We start from the raw sequence: 26,708 nt of genomic DNA on the forward strand, positions 1-26,708 counted from the left end.
CGTTGGCAGGCGTGGAGGTGGCGGCGTTTCGCCCCCGCTCGATGTAAGGAGGAGCGCGGCCCAGGGAAGCGGCGTGCGAGGGGCGCGGGGCCTCCGCGCCGCGGGCGGGAGGTGAGTGGCCGCGCGAGCGCTCCGCCCCGGCGGGACGGACGGGACCGGGTGACCCACGGTCCCGGGGTGCCGAGCCCCGGAGGCGCCTCCATCCCTCACCTCGGGCGCCGGGGGGGAGGAGCGGAAGCACTTAGGGCCATTTTGTTCGAGGCCCCGAAGCCCGGCCTGGCTGCGCGGCCGGGATCCTCCTCCCCCTGCCTTGGGCTGCTGCCGCGGCACCAGCCGGGAGCCGTGTTTGTCGCTCCCCTTGCGGGACGGGAGCGAGGGCGGCGGGGCGGGCACTGCCCGGCCTGGGGGGCGGCCGCAGCAGCTGGGTCTGTCAAACACCTGCAGCTGCGGCCCGTGGAGCGGGCGGGATCCCCGCGGTTGCTGAGGCGAGTGTGAGGGCTGACTAGTTACGGGGTTACTGTGAAGCGTTTCTTTTTAAACATGAAACGGCTCCTCAGTACGAGAAAGACAAGGAGTTGCTGGAGGGCGTCCAGGGGAGGGCCACAGAGATGATTTGGGGTCTGGAATATTTCTTTTGCGAGGATGTACTGCGTGAGCTGGGCCTGTTTACTCTAGGAAAGAGAAGACTGAGAGTGGCTCTCATCAATATATACAAATATCCTAAAAGCGGGTAAATTTTATGGTGCCAGAATCTTTTCAGTGGTACCCAGTGCCTGGTCGAGGGTCAGTGGCTAAAAACTAAAAGATAAGTTTCACCTCAACATGGGGAAGAACTTTATGTTTAGTGCGGCAGAACACTGGAACAGGTTGCTGCGGTGGTGCATTCCCCCTTAACTCCTTTCCAGGCTGCAGTGTGATTTGAAAAATTTTTGAGTAATCTCAAGCACGCTCATTTTGGACAGCTGGCCAGGCAGGTCATGGAGTCTCCCTCTCTGGAGACATTCAGAACCCACCTGGACACGTTCCTGTGACCATGTCTTGGTGGGGGGGCAGGGGTGTTGGACTATGTGTGCCTTCCAACCCTAATGATTCTGTGATTCTGTGAAGTATTTGTTTGTATATATGTGCACACACATACATGCTTTTGGAGCTGGGAGCCCATACTGGGATTTTCCCTATGGAGCTCCTTCATATGATTAAAATAACTTTCAGTTCAGGTATAACAAGTAAAGGCTCATACCTGGCTCAATTACCTTTCTTCATTGAGGTTTTTTTTTTTTTTTTTTTTTTTTAAAATCACATGTTTTATAAGCGTTGTAGGAAAAGGTGTGCGGGCTTCTACCAGAGTTACTGGAATTAAAATGTGCTTTCCCAATTCCACATCTCATTTAATTGAAACTGCCATAGAAGCCTAAAACGTTGAGTTTTCATAAAAATTCTTTTAGTGCCTGTTACAATGCTATTCTAAGTATAGAATGTGGTTTTATGTTGCTTGTTGCCAGGAGCAGATATGCAGAAGGAGTTGTGTGTGGCAACAACTTTCTGCAAAACCATGAAAGTGCTTAGTTAGGATAGTACAGTTAAGCTGTTCATAACATAAATCAGAAAATACAATCATGTTAATGTCAGTTATGCAGGAATGTTGTTTACATTGGTTATTTTTATTGTAGAAAGTGACAATCATGTTCTTGCAAGATGTTTCTGATGTGGATAGTAGAGAGATGATCTCTTTTAGAGGAGAGCCGAATGATAAGAAGCATGTCTTGGTGCACAGTGCTGGAGAAGTTACCGTATTAGATTCAAAGAATGAGCATTTCAGTTGGAGTTGTTGTCTGTAGCATGGAGATTGACCTATTCCTTAACAGAAAACTGAGGCAAATCACTATGACAGCTGCTGTAGCCAGCCTGACACTGCTGATGTTCCTGAGAAACATGGAGCACAATGATAGCAGTGTACAGCAGTAATAAATGTTGAAGCTTCTACTAAGTTACTCCAGGTTCTCAGAAAGCTGTCAGAGGGCAGTAGTGAGGTGAAATTAATACTTGTGGAAAGAGCTCTTAAGTGTTGATCTGTAGGTATTATCAACCTAACTTTTCCAGAATAATCAGCAGAATATTTTTATATAGTGTGTTTTTATTTTTTAGTGTGTGGTTCTATCTTGGCAAGTAACAACAGGTGGCAGTAAGGCAGTAACTTCTGTAATGCAGTGGCCCATAGCTTCAGTCTTTTGTGCTCTTGTCTGAAAGCAAGAGGTGGTGAGTGTAGAGGTTAGAGTAGCCTGGTCTGGTGCTGGAATTTTGTGCGAGGTCTGGGGAGAGGAGGTTGAACTACTTTTGCATGGAGCATCAACCTTTGATTTCTCATAATCGTGTCTTGTAGCTGTGACAGTAATCATATGTTTATAATTGCCATATGCTGCAGCAGGGATTCCAAGCCAGGTCTCTGGGGGAAGTTCACCTTTTTTGGTATTTGTGTGCTTCTGGTACTTTTTTGAGGAACACACATGTAATTTCTGGATGTGTGTGCACCATTTAGTCAGTGTTAGCTGTAGTTGTGTGCAACAGTTGAAAAGCTTGTTTCTCTCTCTCAGGAACTTAACATTAGCTGAGATCTTCAAGACTACTTCCAAACTCCAAAGGAGTTAAAAATTCTAAAAATCTTTGGAAAAATCACAGTGGGGAAGGTATGCAGCCTAAATACAGGGGTCACAAGCATTCCATCTGTAATCTCCAGTTACCCTGAATGACTGAGTCAGGCACTGGCAATTTGTATCCATAGCCTCTTACGCTTGTATTTTGTGTTTAAGGTACGTTTTTGGTAAAGCAGTCTCAAATAAGGAGCTGTGTGCAGAAGTTCAAGCAAAATGCTTGAGTAACTTCTTGTGAGTGGGAGGGAAGGGGGTTGAGAGTCGAGGGGACTTGTTAGTTTAAGGAAGCACTGACATGCCTGTGTGTTACTAAGCCTAGCAACAGGAAGCTGCCATTCATTAGTGAGATGCTTCTACTGAATGTTTTCTTTCTGTGGGTTCTAATGTCAGTGTTTATTGTAGGGAGTGCGTGTTGGCTGTTTTGTATGTTGTTAACCAGGACCTTGTTTGGTAGGGTGCTGTGTAGTTGTCAGTGGTGTCAGTTAGTGCAGGTTGAAAAGGCTCTGCTTCATTGGAATGCGCTTGCTTGTCTTACTAACCCACCGTTTTAGGATTTGGAAAACTTAAATTGGCTCTTGGAGTGTCATTGTGAAAATACTACTGTACAGTAGAAATCATTGAGAAAATAGAATGTTTGCTCCCTAACAGCATTGTATCTTTAAAGCTAAGTGTTCACGACCAAGGAGTTGACACATCCTTTCCCTGGTAGTACATGTACAGTGGCAGCTTTACGAGCTTGTCAGCTCTTAATGTTATATGTAACTTTTCCACTGGAAAGCATATTGCAAAGATATATACCTCCAGCAAACCTTGCATTTGTTGAAACTTGAATGCCTGCAAGATTTAGGAAGCCAGTATTTTTTACATAATCATAGTTCTAGAAAATACTGTGTATTACTCCTTTGAGATTAGGAGGCATGTCCTGTAACTCAGGGCATTGTGAATATTTAACCTAGCAAAATGCAGTCCTCTTATGCTCTGTATGCACTAGAGGAATTCAGTTTGGCCTATCTGAGCCATTTATTTTGCATCTTACTTTTCCTGAAAATATTCACATGGGTTTTAAAATAACAGTACTTCGTGTTTATTAGAATCATAAGAGAATAAGTACTTGCAAGAACATGTTGTAATGTTCACAAATGATTCTCTTTCATTCCAAAGAGGAGGAGCAGTAGTATAAATTGCTTTCCTCACCCTTGTTATCCTTTATCTTGTAAAATACAATGTAGGCGTAGACACGTACTAAATGTTAGTTTGATACAAAGTTGGGTGGTTTTTGATTAGTTGAACAGGAAGCATTGATTACTGATTGGCTTTTTAGACATAAATAGAAAGTTTGAGGTAACTTTTAGAAATAAAGCATCGTCTAAATTGTAGGAGCAAACATGTCATAGTGTTGTTTAGTACTCTGGTGCTGCATTGTGTGGAACCAATATTTCAGTGGTGTAATACTGCAAACTGAAACAAGGCTAGAAGAACAAGTTTCTGACTCGTTCAGTGTTCCGGTTACACTAGAAACTGCACTAAATGTAACTCTTTTTTTTTCTTTTCCCTTCAGAGTTCATAATGACGAATGAAGAACCTCTCCCAAAGAAGGTATGTGTAAAATCACTTGTGACTTCACTCTTCCAGGTAATCAGGACAGCTTGATAAGTTATGCTTTTCTTTTTGTTTCATAGGTTCGCCTTAGTGAAGCAGATTTTAAGGTTTTACCTAGAGATGAACTTATCCTAAGGTAACGTAAAAAGTGTTTTTTCAATCTCATCATTTTAGTGAACTTTCAGTGGTAGATGTGTGAATTTACTCTTCCATTGTCTTTTAGCATCCTTGTTCTGAAAAACAATTTTATTTGTTTCATGATGCATCTTTTCTGTAACATTATCCTCTTCTCTCAAATATTTTTATTTGTGGTTTGGGAGGGAACACTTTTTCCCAAGAGGCAAAATCCTCAATAGTATTTTGTAAAACATGAGTATGAATGTTTTTTTTCTTCACTTGTAACTAGAGATGATTGCTTGCATTCCTTGATAGATAGGAAGTTATTTTAAACATCAGAAAAAATGTCAACTCTACTTCTCCAGTACTTCTTGCACTTTCTCAGTCAATGGAGTTGTCTTCTCAGCATGTTCAGATATTAACAGAAAAACTTGAAATCAAGTTTTCATCGCCTAGAACTTTGATAAGGAAGAATCTGGCCATCTTTTTCACTTTTTAGAAAGCTTAAGTGTCACCGTGGAAACAGTTGTAGGGAATCCTGTTGCACAGACCACCCCAAGCTACTCGTCTCCGTGTGCCTGAATTCCCTGATTTGTAAACCAGGAGCTATCGAAACTAGCCATCTGTGGGGCATCTGTTTTATCTGCTGGAGTAGTCCGTGCATTTTGGTAAACATTAATTCTTGGCTTCTTCTACACTGAGTTATTAACATTAATAGGGTTTCAAGGTAAATTATGCTGTTTCATAGAACAAAGACTAAATTGTGTAGAAACACTGGGTTACATATGCAACACTTAGTGTACATGGTAATCAGCTACCCTCCCTTCTGGGTAAAGTATCCTGCCAGCTACTTTTGGGGTGACAGTTTTTATCAGGCGGTAAACACAGGCTGGCTCCATATGTTTAAAATTGGTTTCTGTCTGCCTCTGGGTATCCAGTCTTTTGGGCTGTAAAGGAAAGTGTATTTAAACAGTAAGAAAAAGTGCTTCTTTCATAAGTGGCTTTGACCTTGCGATCCTTTTTATGGAAATGTCTATACTCAGGATTATCTCTGGCAGTAGTAAACTCCTAAGTCTCTGAAGCTGTGCCCTTACTTCCTGCAGTAAAATTCATGTGGAAGTGTGAAAGTACCAAAGCATAGATTCTGTGCCACTTGCTTTGACTGATAGTGTGAGAACAAAAAAAAGGCTGTCAGTTGTAATCAGTTTCTATAATGTGCAATGATTAGTTGCTGCCATAGAAGAGATGAATTTCCAGCACATGTTCAGGGGAGAATGTGATGGAATACACTCAAGGAGGTAAAATATGTCAGCAGCTCACCTGTGTTGACGAAGAGACAGGAGGGGATTTGCTAATGACAGCTATATTGTTATTGAATTATCTTCTTAGTGTGTAGAAAAACTAACATGCTCTCCAAAAGGGCACTTGATGGATTTAAGGAGAATAACTGTTCAACAAACCAAGACATGGAAATTTAAATTCCATTTTGGTCATGTCCGTTTTATTAGTTTGCATTGATCAGTCTTTCAAGCACTTCTTTTGGATGGGGGGGGCAAATTATGGATTTCTAGTTCACCTCTAATTGTGATTTGACATAAAACTAGCAATTACTGCACTAACTGCTGGCTTAATTTGTAGGCTGGAATAAAATATTATTCCACATGTATTTTAATCAATGTCATTTCTCTTTGAGACATAGAAAAGCCTGTGTTGACACCTTTAGATTGACTTAAGATTTGGATGGAATGTATTTTTTTGGTTTGTGTTTTGTTTTTTGTGAGGCAGTGCTTTTGGAGACAGGCATGTGTAATCATCTTTTAGGTAGTAAGTCACCATTGCTGAACATTTGCAGTGATGAAATACATAAGTAGAAAAGATTTTTTTTTTTTTTGTCAGTTTCCATGCCACGAGTCTCAGTTTTACCGTTCTTTCCCATGAAGTACATAATTTAGATTTGCTCATCTTTTATTGACTAAACATGAGCAGGACCAACACAGAGACTTCAGATCTGACCTTGAACTTCTGCTTGTCTCATGACTTGTTGGTGTGGACTCATCTCAAACTTTCCCCTCTTTAATGCAGTAGTTACTTACCTTGACTGTAGGAGCTTCTGAGAGAAAGAGGAGCCACGAACACAGTAAAGAAATACTCTGGATCATAGCTAAAAATCTGATCAGTATTGCCCTTATCATTTAGCTGAGTTACCTGGTAAAACACTGAAGCTGGTAAAACAACCTGATATACGCCAGCATTTTTGAGGAAATACAATGCTTTTACTAAACTTCAGTCAACAAGGACTTAGAGCCAGTCATTTTTGGAATGGCCTGGGTGCAATGTGTGTCTTAACTCTTAACTGCTTATCATTTACTGTAAACCCCAAAGCTCAGCATAAAAAATGGGTGCTTCAAGAAAAAGTTTTAGGACTTCAAATTACCTCTATAAAGTCTGATTAATATTTTTAGAGGATGAAGAGAATTAAGTAGCTGATGTAATGCTCTCATGCTCTCAGTTACCTTCCAGTTCTTGTGAGACTGTAAGTGATCCCTTGAACGCAGAACAGATTTAGGAGTGTTCTTCCAGTTCTCTCCTGAATGTCTTTTCAAGTAGCATTTCTATGAAGCTCTTCAGGTTATTAATTTTGTACCATCAGAATACAGACATGAACTACCATACTGAGTAGAAAGCATACTGGTAAGAGAAAAAAAAAATCTGACTTTTAGCCTTCGTCATTCTTCTCCTGCTCAGATTCAGCAGTGAGTTGCCTTAGTCCTCTACAGGTATGCTAGAAGGCATAATCTGGGGCAAGGAGGTCAAGGGTCTGGCTGTGTTTGCTCCCAAGATCTTGCTCATTCCTGGCCTAGTGGTGAGGGGGAAATGTTGGAAAACGTGCCTTGATGATGTGTGAGCACTTCCAGCAGTGGCTGAAACACTGGTGTGTTACTAACACCATTCTAGCTATGAGTGCAAAGCTGTGAGGGCTGCTATGGGGAAAATTAACTCTGTGTCAGCCAGACTCAGTACAAGTTGCTTGAACTGTAAGAGTCGTCACCAAAATGCCACATCTGAGTAGTTACATTTTCCAGAAGTGTTGGTAGGCATATGACTTGAAATCCATGACAGTGCCGTCTGTTTTTTTTCCCCAGGAGTTTGATTCTTGCCTAAATAGTAGCAGTGGTTGAGAGGTGACTTAGAGGTATTATCTACAAAATTCTTGGTGACCATAGGCTACATGGTTTGATTGTGGGTGGTTATTTCAGGGGTTCTTTTCCTTTTTTTTTTTTTTTTTTTTTTTTTAGGTAGTGGTCTGGTACATCTGTTTAACTTGTGTTTCATGTCCTTGTTTCACTTATTCTGTATGTTGCTCCTGTTAGGGGAGTGTGGACGTCTTAAAATTTTGATAGAATTACTAGGTTTGCCTGTGAGGTGTAACTTAAAAGTCAAGTAGTCCTATATATTTGAAGACCAGCTGTTTATTGCATGTCATTTTTTAATGTAAAATTAATCTTTTTCTTTCTAGATTTGCTATTTAGTAGACCATTTCAGTTTTACTTCTGGGAGATTGAAATCTCCTGAACGAACATATAATTGTTAATAGTCATATGATGAAACTTCTTAGACCAGAGAAATTATTTTAAGGGTCAAGTACAAATACTACTGCTCGCTTTTACAGAGCTTTGAGAGTTCATTCATGCTGTTGTCATTTTCAGCCAAAGAGATGTAAAATTTTTTTTTTTGCTTGAAGGAGGAGATATTGTGCTTCCTTTTCCCAGTGATGTGGTCTTGCTTGCTATTACAGATCTGTAATGCTTTTCAGACCCTTTAATGTACTGTTTGAATTCAATAAATGGTCCAAATTACCTAGAGCTAGGTTTTATAGTTTCAATTAAAGAAGTGGTGTCGGTTAGAGAGTTAAAATGGAGCAGTTGTGATGAGTCTGGCATAAAATACGTGTCAGGGAGAAAAGTTAATTGGGAGGAGGGAACAGACACCTTTTGTAGTGGTAAGCTATTAGATGAGTTTTCTTTGTAATGTGCAGTTGTACCATCATGAGGAGCACACATAGGTGCAGGGTACTACTTAAAAATCAAAAAACACTATGCTGTGAACTTTTTGCATAAAGCATTTAATGCTGAACTTCACAGCAGACTTTATTTGCTACTGATTTGATGGTTTGTATAAATTGCAGTGCTGTTTTTAAGTAATGTTTTTTGACTGCAGATGAATTGTCTAAATATAATGTTTTAAAACCGTTTGGCTTATGGATGATGAATATAATCATAGAATGGTCTTAACCTGCATGAGCTGATAAAACTGCTTAACCTAGACTGCCATTTCTAGTGTTACAATACACTTTTGCTTGTCCTGTTCACTTGGTAACATACTTAGTATTGTATTTGTATCACACTTTCTGTTACAGAATTTTCTTTGAATTGATCTGCTATGAGAGTAAGATGTATTATAGGGTACTTTATGAAGTTAACAAAATAAGTAGTGTTTGATTTTAATGTTTGTCTAAAATACTGATTTTTAAGATATCAGTTTTAAGTGTTGTAATGCACAGCTACTATTTTATTCCTCCGAGATGCAAGGCAGATTTAGCTATTTCCACCATTAAAAGCTCCTTTTTAAAAACCGGAATTGTCTTTTGTGCAATTATGTAATTCCCTCTTGACATTTTTTGATTGTGGTAACAGTGTGTGCTCTGAAAGCTTAGGTATGAGATGCTATGATTTAATAAACAGAGCTTCAGAAAATTCTTCTTTCTTTTTATATCTGCGACAGGTGGAAACAATATGAAGCATACGTGCAAGCTCTGGAGGGCAAGTACACAGACCTTAATTGTAAGTTAGCCGGGTTTCAAACTGGTGCAAATTATCAGAATGTATCAGAGTGGTCAAGTAATATGTGTGCTTTCTCAAAGTGCTAGAAATAAGAGATTGTAATCTGTTATGTCAGTTACTTGTCAGGAAAAGAGCCTCTGTTTATTCTGCTGTAAGTTTTCAGCCTCTCCGAGCTTCCTTACCATTTTCCAGTTGCAAATTTATTGCACTATCTAAAAGGTCTTATTTTTGCATCTGTAGGACACAGACTGCTGGGCAGGGAAAAGCTCAAAGCATAACCCCATAAATAGGTGTACTTTAAGAATTTTGCCGTTAGAAAAGGAAACTTTATCTACTGAAATACTCCAGGAATGCGTGTGCCTTTAGTAAGTCTTAGAGAATTGTAAGACTGGGAGGGGAAATAGTGTGTTAGAGGTCAGTGTCTAAAATGAGTCCCCAAGGATTATTTGATCTGATTAGGCAAATTTGATTGTCATTCTTACATGGTCATTAAAGCTAGATCTTTTGGAAGATAATATGGGGAAAACATCCTACTCTGAAATGAGAAAATACGAATGCATTCTGGGAGTGACTGAACAGCCAATCCTAAGTCACGTTACAAGTTATGTTGGCAGCTAGAGATGGTATATTTCCTGTTTTCCACTCACCTTTTCAGTCTCAGTACTTAAAGATGTAATACCACTTAGCTTAAAGGGTATTCTTCTGTCAGTCCAAATGGATGTCTTCTCTTTCACTGTTGTTACATCCTTCTTCTACTGCTGTCTCATAATGTTTCAGGTTTTGGAGAGACTAAAATATAGTAAGTGGAAACAGGTGATTCCATTCAGATCTCAAACTGTCTAAACATAGATAAATAAGTTGTTTCAACATTCCTGGTTTCTTGATTTTGGAAGCAGTACACACAATAGTAATCAGTGTTAATGAATTATCTGCAAAGATTTGTTTAGAAATCATTGTCCTGAAGCAACTTAAAATGTTCAGGTTGTATTTACAGCTGATTATTCTCAAGACATTAGAAAAAAATGAAAATGTAAATTATTCAAATTTTTAATTGTTTTACATATGACAAGTAGCAGAGTGAATACAGTTGGTATTGATTGCTTGCATGTGTTTTTGTTTGAGTAATTTGGAAATGTGCTGCCTACTCTCATATTTAATATATAAATTTTCAGAAATTTCCATAGATAAGAATTCTGCTTGTGACAGAATGTTCTTGAATATCTTACTGTTGGCTCATGGGAGTGTTGAGACCAGTTTTAGGATTGCCTGTAAACAGTCCTGTTTTACAGACTACAGACTGTTTTTTGTGAGAGTACTGACTTCCCTCCTGTGCCACCCTGGCCTCAGCTTTTCTTATACATACCTGGGCAGTTCCAACTTCCTGAGTTTCAGACTGCAGGTTGTAATAATACTTGGTTCAGCAAGCAGTTTAAAAGTGATTTCCTGTATAAACATGGAAATAGCTTCAAAATTTAGTAAGTCTTAAAGAAGTATTGGGAATACAGATTTAAAGCCACCTGTTGTCAAGCTTTTCTAATACTTAATGATATTTTTTTTTCGTTTATGCTAGTTATGAACAAAAAGCATAACTGTTTAACTTCTGTTTATGAATTTGGCTTTTAGAATCTTTTAACTATCTTTTAAAAGCTTCCTGTGAGAGGGTACTATAAAGCATGCTTTCTCTGTGTTGTTTGTGTTAGCTAATGATGTGACGGGGCTGAGAGAATCTGAAGAGAAGTTGAAACAGCAACAGCAAGAGTCTGCCCGAAGAGAAAATATTCTGGTGATGAGGCTGGCAACTAAGGAACAGGAGATGCAAGAGTGTACTGTAAGTATTTAGAAAGGATAAATGTGCATACAGTTGCAGCAATATCAGATGTTGAGCCAGTATCTATGTGCTATGCTATATTTTTGTATATTTACATCACATTTTCTGTGTTTAAAGACATGGCAGGATACTTCAGCTTTCACTGTATTAGTAAAGATCACTTCTTAAAGTTTGGGGGTTTCTTAATATTAGTTACTTATACTGATTTTCAGCAGCAGTTGTGATTGGAAGGGCTTTTACTTCAAACCAAGCTAATTCTTGCGTGTCCAATGCTTACTCTCTTCTAACATTTATCTGTGGTACAAAAATGTTACTTCTGATTATCATTAGAGTCAGGAACAAACAAAAATATAAGGATATGATTGAGTTTATTTGGTTTCATTTAGGAGGTTTTAGGCTGATACTTACATTGCCTTTGGATAGCAAGGTATTTGCAAGCTTCTGTTTGGCTGGTTAGGATTGCTACTGACTTGTTCAAAGCTCTTTTGAAATTTGGCAGATCTGCTTGATTTCTAGTATTCTAAATATATATTTTGTTGATCTTTGTTTCTCTCCTTTGTTTCAGGCCATTTTCTGTGACTTATATCTGTCTTCAGTCTTGGTTTCTTGGAAACTATCTCATTTTGGATTACATTCTTAACATAATTTTCATTCTGCTTGAATCTGACAGTTTCTGAGAGGATTGTAAAAAGCTTATTGCTAGTTTTGGTAATATACTCTTCAGAGCTTCTCTTATGAAAAATACAAGCTCTGTGCAAAACTAATAACTATGTTGTAGCTTTCCTTTGCTTTTTAAGTCTTCCTTTGTTTTCTGCCTGAAGTTTTTTAGAACTTTCAGGTACAGGTATAGTAGTGTGACTGAACTCCGTACACAGTATTTTCACTGCTCTTAAGACTGTAAGATCACTTTACTTCACAGTAAATAGTGTTATAAACAGGAAAAAAATAAAGGGGATTAAGCTTACTTTGCAGTGGCAGAAAACAAAGCCCAGAATCACTGAGGTTGGAATAGACTTGCAGTTCCTAGTTCAGCCTGCCTGTTCACAACAAGGTCAGTTGGACCAGGTTACTCAGGACTGTGCACTATTGGCTTTTAAGCATCTCTTAAAATGGAGACTCGAAAACTCTTCGTTGACCTGTGCCAGTGTTGAACCACTGTCACAACAGAATGGATTTTCTTACGTTTAGGTGGAACTTCCTGCATTTCAGTTTGTGCCCATCACCTTCTGTGCTTTCAGTGGGCACCACTGGCTTTGCTTTGTTTACTCCCCATCAGGTATTTACGCACATTGGTAACATCCCCTGAGTCTTCTCCAGATTGAGCAGCCCTAACACTGTCAGCCTCTGCTTGAGAGTGTTTTTACTTTTTTCTTCAAGACAGACAATAACATTTTCAATCCCCCTAGTTCTCACATTTTTGGAAACAGTTGCATGCTTTCATCTGAAATCATCCAGAGACAGATGTCACATGCTCCAACCCCTTCATCAGCCTCATGGCCCTTCATTGGCCTCACCCTGATGTGTCTGTGACTCTCTTGTACCGGGGTGTCCAGATCTGGATGCAGTACCCCAGATGTCTCACCAGTGCCAAGTGAGAGGATCACCTCAGCCTGCTGGCAGCACTCTTGCCAATGCAGCCCAGGATGCCAGTGAATATCTGGTACTGTACTGTAGCACTTCCCTAGTTGTAATGCTACTATATTGGTTCTGCTTCATTTGTGAAGTTTTACTGATAAATTCTGCCATGTGGAACAGCAATAAATAATGTTTTCTTTTTCTTTTGAACTTCTAAGTATATAGCTAAAGCAATAAATACTAAAAATAAATAAATAAATAGATAAAAAGAAATGTTTTTCACCAAAACTAAATTTCTGTGTACTATATTTGTCCTTCATCCTCCCTTGAAATTATAAACTTCAGATATTTAATGCTTTGAATTTGACAATATCATGAAGACTATAGGGGTTTTTGACTGCACTTTGTTAGATGTTAATAGCTGCATAACCTTTCCAGAACATCTATTTAGAAGAACTTCTGAAGAGCTTTTATTTGCAATGTACTTTAAAAAAGAAAAAAGGGTGGGTAACAACCTACCAAAAAGAAACAAAAACAGACACATGCCCACACACTCAGGTGGCCTTTATTTCTCCTGCTCTTGATTCAAGAATTAACACCAAGGATGTAATCTCCATAGTATATGGAGGTAGGAAGATACATCCTTGAAGAAGAGGTGTAAAATGCAGGTGTATAATGGAGACATTGTCACTTTTAGGTATTTTCATGTTTAAGAATGCATGTAGTTTCAAGAAGGTCTAAAGGGATACTTGGCTTTTTATTTCTATAGGGTATTTTTTCCACTAGAGAAACAGTAGAAAAATATAACATGTTGATTAGGATACAAAGTTAAGCTATAGGTTGCTAAATAATTTATTAACCTATTCAGCAGGTGATGTTATTTGACATGCCCAATTTTAATCCATAAAATATTTTTTCCATATTTTATTATAGTTAACGAGTTTTTTTTATAATCCACACTTACATGTAAAATATACCAGTAACATTTATATATAAGTCTTCAGTGTTTCCTGTCACAGTTTGATTATGAAGACTGAGCATTTATGGTGTCTAGTTTCTTGAAAAGTACAGATGTGTTTTTGAGACATTTTATTCTTACAAACTTACCTCTTTTCAAATTTACATGGTTGAAAACAATACTGTACCATATTCATCTGCTAGTAGCTGGCAAAGACTGAGTTTTCTGATTACTTGTGTAGAGCACCTTGCTTACTAAAGTACCCTAGCTCTGTTTTAAAATAAGGTGTGATGAAATCCATTTTGGTGTTTTAATTTTCACCCTTTTTTAAAATAGTAACTTTTTAGTGTGTTTTCAACTTAGGAAAGTCACCAGTTGTCATCTAGAAAGTGTAGGCGTGCGTGTCAGAGCAGCAGTAGCAGAATCATTGCCCTTACTCTGTGTCAGTGCTATTTTTGAAGAAGCAAGGTGGGAGTGCGTAGCTCCATTCTCTTTAGTGCTCTGTGCTGAGTCTAAGAGGAGAATATATGGAATTCTTCAGAGCCAGTAGCTTAGTAAAAATCTGCAGCAGGTGCTGTGAAGTTACTCTGTCGTTTTAGGGTGGCTGAGGGCTACCTTGAAGTACAGGCTTTTAACATCTTGTGTGCCCTTGTCAGCAGCAGCCTCGAGCTACCGTCTCCCAGCAGGAACAACCCCTAGAAGAGGTTGCTGCTCTTAGGGAAGTGTGGGTAAGGTATTGGCTATGGTTCCCACATAAAGTTTTCTTTCTGGCAGAGGAATAAACAGAGTAGTTAATACTACTTCAGGGAAAGACCTTAACCTCCTCCTTCCAGGCTGCTGCACAGTTACTGAGCGTCAGTAAGTGGGTAGACATTTGGAAATACTTGCTGCTCAAATGTGTTTTTCATGGAACAGATAACAATGAGCATAACTTTCTGTGGGTGAAATTGGAGTGTAGCACTAGATAGTCATTACTCTTGGGGTTTAGGTTACAGCTGTGTAGTGTTTTTCTCTTCTTAGTTGTGCACTTTGTTTCTTCCTACTCTTTCCTTATAAAAAGGATGTACAGTTGATCTGAGTTAATTGGTTACATTTTCTCACAGGCACCTGTGATCTATCTGGCTTGAAAATTCTTCATGTTCAGGGAGTCTGTTCTTTGTAGCTGTCTTTGGATGATTTCAGCTGCAAGCATGCAACTGTTTACAAGAATGTCAGAACTAGGAGGATTGAAAGTGTTATTGTCTGTCTTTAACAAAAAGATAAAAATCCATGTAAACAAAACCTCACACATCCTGATGTCCTTTAAATAGAGTGCTTTCAGTGCTCTGCTGCCTTGGGTTGGAACAGAGAGAAAGCTGATGGCAAGGTTTTTATTCTGTTTGTGAAAATTACCTCTACTTGTCCATCTGAAGGGCCTTTGAAAAATGCCAGCTAGTGTGCACTTTTCACGTTTGGGATTATGAACAGTCCGAAGGCATTTCAGGTGTTAGAGTGGGCATTCCCTGGGGTCTGGGATTGGACATGACTATTCTCTATGTTCAGCTATAGCCTGAAGTTGGTCCTGGCTGCAGGCAAACTCTCCTGTTCCCTAACCCTTATCACCTGGAATATCAGTGAGAGGTGACTCATACCAGAAAGTTATTAGAAGGCATGAGAATGTGAGGTTTGGACTGGCTGAGCAGGAAGACAAATGTAATTAGGAAGTTGGCAGAAAAGGCATTTGGCCTGCTTTGGGAGCAGGTTGTACTGGGAGAAGGTTGTTAGGCCTTCATGTATGAAAAGCCTGACAGATGAGAACTCTGGAGTTATTAACAGCTGGAGAAAGCACCTGTGGAGGGATCGAGAAAATTTGAGTTGGAAAAAGTGGGAGGAAAGAATGATCTTTCTAAGTTTGGGGAGGGAATGAGCAAGGGTTGCTAAGCTTAAGTAAGTTTTTTCTACGTGACTGCTTTAGAAATGATGGTTGAGCTGAAGTCCTGTGCAGGTGCAATCTGCTGGGCTCAGGATTGTGGGTTGGAGAGACCCCAGTGAGGTTGTCAAATAACTGGCATTGCACAGCATTGGCTGGCTCCTCCAGAGTGTTTAAGTGCATTTCTGGCGTGGCTGAGGAACAGTGGCAGCAGCTGTGTGTGCTAGTGATCCAAGAAATCTGTTACAGTTTTTAGATTTACAGTGGAAGAGGGAGGATTTTGGGCCCTGGTAAGACAAGGAACATGGCCCTTCCCCCCCCCCCCCCCCCAGTTAGTGATGCCTCTTTAAAAATGGATTTGGAGCAGTGTTGCTGTATCATGATTATATTTCTGAAATATGTTGCCAGTGAAGTTTTCCATTTCACTGTCTCCTATCTGTGGCTGTCACAAAGAATTGACAAGTTGTTCAAATACTTCAGTAGCAGAATAATAAAAAAATTGAGTGGATAGAAAATATATATCAACAACAATGAATAAAATTGATCTTTATTCAGTGAGCAATATACTGTGTATTCAGTGAGGCAAAGGACCCAAGAGGTAAAATGCCATCCAAGAAATGCTAGCATAACCTTAATCTGGATTTGCTGTTTCTGGGTAATGTTTGTATGTGGGTTCTTGAGTGCTTTATTTCTTGAAAATGTTTATATGCAGTGCTTTGTTCCCTTCATATTTCTTTCTGCATACATAGAAATTTGTCTATTTAAAATTTAAAGTACGATGATTTCAGTTTTTTAGTAGCGAAGTATTTTTATTTTTATAGTATCAAATTAATGTGTCAAACGAAATACTTCAGTCATTCACCTTTGAAACCACTTACTTGAAATCCCAGGAATTTTTGCTGTTTAACAATATATAAATTAAAACACATTGTTCTCCATTTAAAAGTGACTGAGTTGCTACCGCACACTGAATGTACATAGGACTTGGGTACTTCCTCCTCACCACTGCTGTGTAAAGAACCTCTAAGAGAGTAACTGCATGTACAGGAACATGGTTGAGCTGTCAGTGCTGCTGTCCACACTGTGTGTCCCAAGGAAAGTAGAGAGTGCTGGGAGACTCTTTCCTTTTAGGGTTTGTCAGTAAAATTCTCAAGTCTGGTTGCAGGACTGCCTGCATGGGAAGCAAACCATCAGACTTTCAATTAATGTCTTTTAATATTGTGTGTTTGTGTTCACCTCTTGCTGATGAAGAAATGCTTGTGATACAGGGAGTATAATAATTGAATTTAAGAATCAACACTTTCTGTGCAGGCTGATGCGATATCGATTAGCAGGGTTCTACTTTTAGTATGTGTTTATATATAATTTAAGATAGATATATATATATGTAAGATATATATATATATATATATGTAAGATATATATATATATATATATATATGATATAATTTAATCCCTATTATGATGGGATTAAAACTGAAGAAACTTTTAAAGTTATGCCTATTTATTAACATTCATTTTGAATAATAAATACTATATTTGAAAGAAAACCTCTCAGTTACTACTTCTGAAATTTTGACTATTGCAAGTGTTCTAAACATACAAAATTGTAACTCCTTTGGCTTGTGGTCATTGCAAGAGAATAAAATCCAACCAAAATCTGTTTTAATTGCTGTTAATATTTCTAAATTATTTTGTTTAAAAATACGCAATCTTAAATCATAAGTGACTATTGCAGTTGCAAAAAACCTTAGATGGTTCTAAAACCCATTTTATTATTTGCTTGTAAATATTTCTCCTTAATTTTAGCTGTAATGTTCTGTAATAACTTCAGCTGAACTTAAGTGAGAATTAACTGTCTGTTTTAAGCAGGCAATTCTTTCCATATGCTCTTTGCTCCCCACAAGGAGTGCAGGCAGATGCCAAAGAAAGGGAGCTTTCTAATGCTCCAGATATTGCTCTGATTAATGTAAATTGACATGTAGAAAATAATCTGGGATCTGGAAGGGAATCTGCCTGAAAGGTTAATCATGGAAGCTGCTTAAGATGGGAGCTTGGGTGAGCAGGCACATGGGCAAGGGTGCAGGGTGTGCACAAGTGTTTTTTATCCTGCATTTTTCAGGTTACAGTGTGAAAGAAGGCAAGCTACCTTGATGTTAACTTTGGAGTAACTATTTGTATTGAAATTACTTATAATTTTTTTAATATTATATAAATAACAGTCTTTTTTACTTATTTTATGCAGAATCAGATTCAGTACCTCAAGCAAGTCCAGCAGCCCAGTGTTGCCCAACTGCGATCAACAATGGTGGACCCAGCCATCAACTTGTTTTTCCTAAAAATGAAAGGTGAACTGGAACAGACTAAAGACAAACTGGAACAAGCCCAAAATGAACTGAGTGCCTGGAAATTTACGCCTGATAGGTAAACAAAACAAATACTCCCCAGTCAAGACTTCCCTGACAGTCCCACTACGAGAATGCTATGGTGGGACAGCCAAGTACTCGTTTCCACACCAAGACTCAGACGTTTTGAGGCAAAAACCACATTCTTATACTGTCCAGCTTGTAATGCTTAATGTAAAACTTACCAGATGAAACTTGTGTTTCAGCTTTTTTCTCCCCTTTGCTTCAGAGGCCTGACAGCGTCGGACTATTCTGAAGAAATGGCCATCTTCGAAAAAAATCTTTTCTAGAACATGTAGACATTTGCAAAATTGTTCTATTTGAAGAAAATAGAGGGAAAAACAGAAGTCTTAAGTCTGTGGCACACTGTGTCTACAGGCAGTTTGGAGGAGAGAGAACCTAGAGATTATAAATCATGAATTGAACATGTAAAATTTCCGTAAAATGTAGAAGTGGAATATGCTTCGCTCTTAACCTTGAGCCTAGTGACTTAGAGACACTGTAAGTCAGTTTTGCCAATAAGACTGTGGACTTCCTGCTTGTTCACTGAACTGCTGGGTCAAAACTCGATGAGGTGAATTTTGCATTAAAGAGTTTACTTGCTAACCAATTTTGCATAGCCACGAGAGTGGTGTTTGATATCACAACAGTGGTAGTGTACACATTTGACTGTTTAGCCTTTGGGCTCTCTAGCACTTGATGCAGCCTTAAATCACTGTTGCTAAATAATGAACTGTTTTCTGGATGGTTGGTAATACTGTGGACGCCTCAAAATTAGGACTGTACAAAGATGTACGTTCCATCTAAATGCAGGTTTAAAATTGTTGGAAGCAATATCTATTTGATCACAACTAGCATGTATAAGAAAAACTGGTTGTGATAAGAATTTCACTGCATGTTTTCATGCAGAAATGAGAATTTTTCGATCTTCATACTAAGAACTGATCTCAAATGCTCAATACAGAAGGCACATGATGGCAGCTGTCTTCAGTGTTGGTGGGGTGTTTTTATTCCGTTGTACACCTGGTTTTTTTTGTATTGTGCTTCTCTATAAAATGTGCCTTGAAATAGTTGTAATACATAGTTCAAGGAACACTTCTGGTTATACTGTTGTATCGTGAAACTCATGGGATGAACGAGAATTGAACAGGTTGTTATTTCTGCATTGTCTCGTTCGCTGAAAATGAAGTCAGTATTTTAACAAACCAAAAACAACCTTAAATGCATGCATTTTCGTTGGTGGATTCAGTGAAGGAGTTTTTGCTACTCTATTGTTGCCTCTGTTCTCTTGTCCCAAGTTACTTGTAAGAGGAGCGATCTGGGACAGTTGGGAGTGCACGTCTGAGGTCTGTAAAGCAAAATGGAGATTTGGTGTAGCGTTTGTGTGTTTGATTTTTTTCCGTAGCAAATAGAGTTCTCTTTAGTAATCAGAGGTTTTGATTTTTCAAAACAGTTGGGCAACATTTTATGACTCAGTTAAAAATATTTATTTTTAAATTAAAAAGAGACATTCAGCTGTCACAGAAGGTGATGTATTCTAACTGTTTTGATGACTTTTATTAAGATGCCATTACATTATTTTGACTTGAAAATATCTTTAACTGTTTGTGCTTCGGATGATTAATATGGGTCAAAGAGTAGTATACTTATGCAGGTTTATTTTTTTTTGCATGAGTAATGACTTAACAGCAAATGAAAAAAATCCACAGAAAAAATTTTACCTTTTTAAAAGTGATACATCCGGAATGATTTTGCTATAGCAGTATCTAAGATTTTATTGATCTAGCATCAAAACAGAGGTAAGACTTACATTAATAAATTGTTAATGTGTTACCAAGCCATTTGTAAAGCTTACTATCATGTGTTGAAAGAGGCATGCCATGCAGATTGCTTATTTCTAACTTGGAGTTCAGAAAGTATTTAATATGTTTAGATACGGGTTGGTTGTTTTCTAAAGTTCTCAGGCTCTGAATGTGTGAATACAACCGAGGAGCGACAAGTAACTTGCCACTTCCTTTCAAACCAAAGTGTCAAAAGAAAACATTATTTCTGTGGCTACAACATACCCTGATTTGCATCATACAATTTTAAGTCAGTGGTGTGAATGTGCGTAATTCATACATGCAGTGGCTGAAATGTTCAAAGTGGCTGAAAGTTATAGTTACTTCCTCGTAAATAATTGAGGTTTTGTTAACTGGGTTAAGATATTACTGGTTTTTATTTCATGAAAGGTAAAGAAATTGGCTCATGTAAAATATCTGTAGGGTTTTTTTTTTCATTCTCTTTGCAATCTGCCCCACTCCCCTGTTAATTGCTTTAATTGTCCATCCTTATACTCAACGACTCATTTCGTGGCATCTAGCCTAGTTTTTGAAAGAGGCAATGGCCCTATTCAGATCCTAAACTGATGTTCTTTTGGTGGATAACGCATTAACTGCAGCCCTAAGCAGAGTTAGTTCTGTACCTTAGTGTAGATAAGGCTGTACAGCATAAACATGGCTGATGTCTGGAGGGGGAAATAAAAGGGCATGTAATCAAAGGAGTGGCTATGCTAAACCATTTTAACCATCATTAAGCAGAGTAAAAACTTGGAATAAAAATTAGTTGAAATGTCATTTTGCAGTAAGCCTAGTACAACAAACCTTTAGTCTTCTAAAATTTAACCACTTATATTCTTACAGGTTTTGTTGCATGTATATTCAAGAGGATTTGTGAAAACAATGCTGAACTTAGTTTTGCAGTTCATAGGAATTATTTTAATAGTTATTGGATTTAATGTTCTTGAATGTGTTGTCTTTTTTTGTAAATTGCAAAGGTTATTCTCTACTAGTTAGAACATCTGGAAAATTTTGATGGGAAGAAATAGCATTATAGGTAACTATGCAAATTTCTATACAGGTAATAAATATTTTACATTTTAGCAGGAGTTAACCTGAAGATATTAATGGGATTCTAAAATTGTCCCAATTCCAAGGTAACCGGGACTTGCTGATTCTGCAGTTGATGTCGTTTTGTGAAGAGAAAAGCAGTAAATGACTTAAGCATTGTAAACTTTTTCTACTTGTAGTGATGATGAATACAGTAACAGGAATTTGCAAATGGCTAAAAATCCTGTCTGCCTAATAACTTTTGGGATCTGTCACATTGGTTATCTCCAAAGTGGTCCTGCTTTGCACAGAATGAACATCTCTAAGGAAACTTGCATCTTAAATGTGCGACTTGGACTGTATTAGGTCGGCACAATTTAAACTTCAAGGACCTGGCATTGGACATCACATCAAGAAAGAAAACAGGCTGCTGCCTTTAGCAGATTTTCAGGCCTCCAGGACTTTACACAGCCAGATTCCTTCTGGAGCAGCCCATCTGAAAGATTTGGGAAAGTCAGTTGAAAAATGTTAAATGAGGCAGAGTTGGCAGAGAACTTAAAAGTTGTCTAAGGCTTGAGTGCTCAGAAGGTAGCTGATAAGGAAGTTGCTGTTTTAAATTCTTGAATTCTTCTGGTTGGGTATTTTGGTTGCAGGAGAGAACTGTGGCTGTGATTGTAGCAGAAATTTCCTGTTCTACTTTTTTAATACTCAGGTTTTTTTTCAGTAATTGTCACTTGTTTAAAAGCATACAAAAAATTAAATGACCTTTCTGGTCTTGAAAAGTAATGCAAGTCTTGCTATTGAATTCACAATAAAACCATTGAAGTTTGGGGTTTTTGGCAGAGCTTGCACTTCTGTAGAAAAGATGACAGCTTCATTATGGTGCTGAGCCTGGTAAAAGGAGAACTGTTTGGGGATGCTATCCTGACTTGGCAGACTAAGAGTCCTAATGGACTTTAATTTTTCTCTTCCATGGAGTCAGCTGTATTGCCTATATATTAATTTGCATACTGCTTCCTATAATGCTTTACAATGAGATTTTTATCATGAAGATTAAAGATGTGTAATGTTACCAATTTAGTAAAGAAAATCTCGTCAGTTCCTACCTGTTTCACATTTCTTTCAGAAACTGAATGTCCTAATGATCATTACTTAACAATCTGAAATCTGTCATTTTAAAGGAAGTAGATAATATAACCCTTCCTTGATGTCCTTCCAATGTTCAGGTACATTTTCATTCCTCTTCACTGTACAAGATGTGCTTAAGAAATGCTGACCATAAAAATCATGAAAGCAGACTGTGTATGTGACTGTCAAACATGCAAGTTGAGTTGAAAAATAGACATCTCATTTTTTAAACTAGAGTACCTGGACAGCATTTAAGTGAATGTTTAAAGCTCTTAAAGAAAAATGGTTGTCAGTATGAAAAATGAACATGAGATGTATTATTTTCTTCATGCAACTTCCTTCACCCAAATTCAGTTATTAAATTTCATTAGTTCAACAAATGGGGAGCAATTTTTGCTTATAATTTGCTTGTGTAGTTTTATGCAGTCCTTGATCATTTGAATTGCAAAACACATCTTTAATCAAATATTTAACTCGGTTAAGAATTGGCACATGCAAGATTGTGCATGCTGATAATCCAGATGTTGGTATAAAAAAGTACAATATGCTTATTCATATTTTCAGTAATAAAACTTGCCTTCCACTTTGTGGGACAGCGACAGAAGATCAACTGGCATTGGAACAGCATGTGGTAACTATAGGGAGACTTTCTGCTATGACAATTATGTTGAGGCATAATGTTCCTTGAATTGTGACATGCAGAAATTGCATCTCCTTTTTGTCTGTAATTGTGATTGAGGAAGATAACTGAAGGTTTTATATTCATTTTGTGATAGATGGCTCTTTCCTTTACAGCCAAACAGGGAAAAAGTTAATGGCGAAGTGTCGAATGCTTATCCAGGAGAATCAAGAGCTTGGAAGGCAGCTGTCCCAAGGCCGTATTGCACAGCTTGAGGCAGAATTGGCTTTACAGAAGAAATATAGTGAGGAACTTAAAAGCAGTCAGGATGGTAAGGGATTTTTTAAGAAAAATAGAAGTTGCCTTGCACTTGTGCAAGTTGAATTTTGCAGTGATACACATAATATAAAACCATCTTTGCCAGAATGAAAGGGCAATACTGAGTAAAAGATGACAATAGTAAGTATTAACTGGTAGTCTTAGTTAAAAACAAACAAAATCCTTAACTTTGGGGGAACTGGTGGGAATTGCAGCTCCAGTAATGCAGTGTTTGAAATCAAGATTTTTGTACTGTAAGTCTTGCTATTTAATAGGGAATGTTTAGACTGCACACATTACTGGTGAATTGGCAAGATGAAAGCTGTTAACATTACATAAAGCCTAGGCATGCACTGAGAGCAGAAAGCTGCTTGTTAACTCTGACCCATTTGGAATTTATTTTAAAAAAATCAGCAACTTTTTAGTAATGCCTAAGAATATGAAAAACTGGGGTTTTCTTCCATTTGGTAACTCGGATGAATGAAAATGTCTCCTCATGTTTATAGTCTAAATTTTGCAACTAAATTGAAATTACTTATAAACTCTGACCTCTTGCTTAATTTAAATGGAGGGGAAAATGCAGGTTTAAAAGTCTTCAGTCTCGAATTCTACATGGTGTGAGTGGCTCTTAGGATGTTAGATTAGGTTATCTGAAGTTTGGGGATATAACCTATCTAGACAGCGCATAGATCTGAATATCTTCTTGTTTGTCTTACACCTGAAGATTGTAAGATACCAGAAACTTGATACGGCATCCCATCTGAGATGTCCTGCATTTTTAAGGATATATCTTCCCTCAGTCGTATTTTCATCTCTCTGAGAAAGTAGCAGTATAAAATAACTGGAACCCTTAAGATAAAGGGTTGTATAATGTCATTTTGTGACCGTAACTACTATTTTGATAATGCACTTCAACAAAATCTACCAAGTACATAATTGAAGCAAGTGTAGACATTAAAGGTTGCTGCTTTTGAATATAGTAATCTCCAGCATTGAGTTGCTTCTTCCCCTTATATGAGTCAAGATGATGATATTCCTGCAATAACAGTTTTCCTAATGATTGTTTTCTATAGCAGCAAGAACACTTAAAAATTTTTTCACAGTGTTAAGCAATTTGCATTTTATTTCCACTGTCATACTGATGGTGCAGTTGAATTGAAGACTTGAGTTGATGTTTCTTACACTGTTTTGAGGTCAGATTTGTTTTGTTTCAGAAAGAAGTACTAATTGTAAAAACCTTTTTCTGATACATAAATATTAAAGCACCCTGTGAAATTAGCTAACGCTTTTGTTGGTAAGGTCTTTTTTTGTCCTCTCTTGAAGGATTTAAAGGATTAAACACAATAAGAATTGAAGCTTCCTTGAAATATGGTGAAAAAGTAATACTTTTGGCTACTGAAATGGGTTCTGCAGTAACTCAGATCTGTTATGTACAGATATGGTTCATGGTAACTTTTACAGTATTTCTACCAGGAATTTATACTTGAAAAGTATATATAAAGGAAGACACATTTGGATCTTCTTGCAAAATTTTAATTATTGTAATTGAGCTTTTCTCTGAATATCTTACTTTCTTGCTCAGAAATTAATTTTTTCTCACGTATTTTAATAGCAGTATAGAAAATAGGTGGATATCACAATTGTTAAGCGTAAGCATTTTCTCCTTCAGAGGCAGAGTATCAAAACCAGTGCATACCTGATGGCTGAGAAATAGTTCATTGAAAATTTTCAGCATAAAATGTTGAGCTATGGGATTTTAATTTCTTGTCTGAGATTCAAACTATATATGGGCTATTAAGTGTTTGCAACAAATGTGTTTTCTCTACATAGAATTGAATGACTTCATCATCCAGCTTGATGAGGAGGTAGAAGGTATGCAGAGTACCATTCTAGTTCTTCAGCAGCAGTTGAAGGAGACTCGCCAGCAGTTGGCACAGTACCAGCAGCAGCAGTCCCAGGCCTCCAACCCAGGTACCAGCAGGACTCCATCCTCTGAGCCCACAGAGCAGGGAGAGGCTGCGGGCAAAGACTGCAGCCGCCTGGCAAATGGACCAAGCAATGGCAGCTCCTCCCATCAGCGGACATCTGGGCCTGGATTTTATAGGGAGGGTAGCGGCACGGAAGATGACTTCCCGGCTTCTCCAGGGAATGGTAATAAGCTGTCCAACCACTCTGAAGATAGAACTGGTAGAGGAAGTGGTAGCTACATAAACCAGCTCAGTACTGGGTATGAAAGTGTAGACTCTCCCACTGGCAGTGAAAACTCTCTCACTCACCACTCAAATGACACAGACTCCAATCATGATCCTCAAGAGGAGAAAACAGTGAGCATGAAAGGTAACAGAACTGTGGGTTCTCGTCATGTCCAGAATGGTTTGGACTCCAGTGTAAATGTGCAGGGTTCAGTTTTGTAACATTTTTCTGCAAAATTTTTATACAGTGTCATTGAAATTGGGAGAGGATACTGTCCAGAAGCCGTTTAAATTAGTGCATACTTGTCACAATTTTGCCTTTTTGTGGGTTTCTTTTTTGCTTCAATACCTCTGCCACTTTGGAAATTTTAACAGTTAATTACGTTGAATGTTGCTAAAAGGACGTTTGTGTAGCTCAAGTTATTTTTATATGAGTTAATGTGAAGTTGAAATGGAAGTTATTTCCATAAAGTTATAACATAAATGATGTCTGTACAAATCTGTGTATATCTAGAACCTGTGCTGTGTAAGGGCATTCTTACTCATACTTAACACCACCTTCAAGATTTGTCATAATAGCTGTGGGTTTATGACTGCCAAGTTTGCCCAGTACAGTAGTTTTATCACTAAAAAGATGGACTTACTGAAGGAGTCCTGTAGTAGTTTCAGTGTTAATTACAGTTTTTCCCACCATACATCTGTGCATTTTCTCCTTAGGTGACCGAATGTTTATGAATTGTGTGCATAGTTACTCAGTTTTTAAGAACTGTTGTATCCTGTTGATGCATATTGCTCTGTGACTCCAATATTATCTTACCTGTACTGACCAAACCTAAATAAAAACTTTTAATAATGTAATTTCCTCCTTGTTCTGCATTGGCTTACATGGCTTATTTGTATGTGGTGTATTTATAGTCCTTGCTTTTGAACTGAGTTTGTATCTGTCCATCTTCTCTGATAGAGCATATGCCAAATACATTAAGTTGTAGGTGTGTACTAGTACTAGTTTCAGGACAGCCTGATAATGTTTGTTCAACAGATTTTGTCCTTACTGGTGAAAAAAGGGTGGGGGTGAGGGGGAGGTGGAAAGGAGAAGTTAATAAAAGTATACCTTAGAGTTTGAACATGGTTTTATTAACGATTACAAAAAAATTGAAAACAAAATCCAAGCCAAACCTGAAAGCTTGAAGTACCTAACAGATAAATGCACAAATTAAACTAAAAAACTTAAGGAATTAGCAATTCAGCCTTTTGAACCAGATAACTTTGTTTTTCAGTGCCTGCCTGAGGAAACTGATTTTTTAACAGGTGCATAGGATGAAAGAATTCCCCTTAATTAAACATACTTTTATTGCTCAGTAGCAGTGAACTATGAATTTCAGAACCTGGATTTCTGGTCTTTATTTTCTATAGTTTAGAGTTGGTCGCACATGAGCAAGGAAGATGAAAAAGCACTGTTCAAGGTAAGACAGAAGTACTTAGTGGTGTATTTTAGGGTGGACTTAAGTCCAGTTTCAACATTTTTCTGCCTGTGAGTCTTGCAATTGCCAGATGACTAATAAAATTAATGTGTATGTAGCTACTAAAATAATAAGAAATAACTGCTTTGCAGTTCACTGTGGAAACAGACTTGTTTGAAAGCAGTAGTTCTCAAAAGTTGTAGAGTAGACTTGACTTTTACAGTAAATTTTGAATTTAAATTTA

The 26,708-nt window shown here is 38.0% G+C and overlaps 1 protein-coding gene across 1 annotated transcript; it reads left to right on the forward strand.

The window, feature by feature from the left end:
* On the forward strand, window positions 1–25,862 carry WTAP (WT1 associated protein). The gene is made up of 8 exons (XM_062490009.1): window positions 1–111; window positions 4,207–4,244; window positions 4,328–4,383; window positions 9,147–9,205; window positions 10,906–11,033; window positions 17,721–17,899; window positions 22,671–22,825; window positions 24,643–25,862. The coding sequence occupies exons 2-8, from the start codon at window positions 4,215–4,217 to the stop codon at window positions 25,224–25,226; spliced, it is 1,191 nt and encodes a 396-aa protein (XP_062345993.1). The 5' UTR covers window positions 1–111; window positions 4,207–4,214; the 3' UTR covers window positions 25,227–25,862.
* The last annotated feature ends 846 nt before the right edge of the window (window positions 25,863–26,708 follow it).

The sequence above is a fragment of the Cinclus cinclus genome, chromosome 3 (genome assembly GCF_963662255.1).
Source record: "Cinclus cinclus chromosome 3, bCinCin1.1, whole genome shotgun sequence".
Classification (NCBI taxonomy): domain Eukaryota; kingdom Metazoa; phylum Chordata; class Aves; order Passeriformes; family Cinclidae; genus Cinclus; species Cinclus cinclus.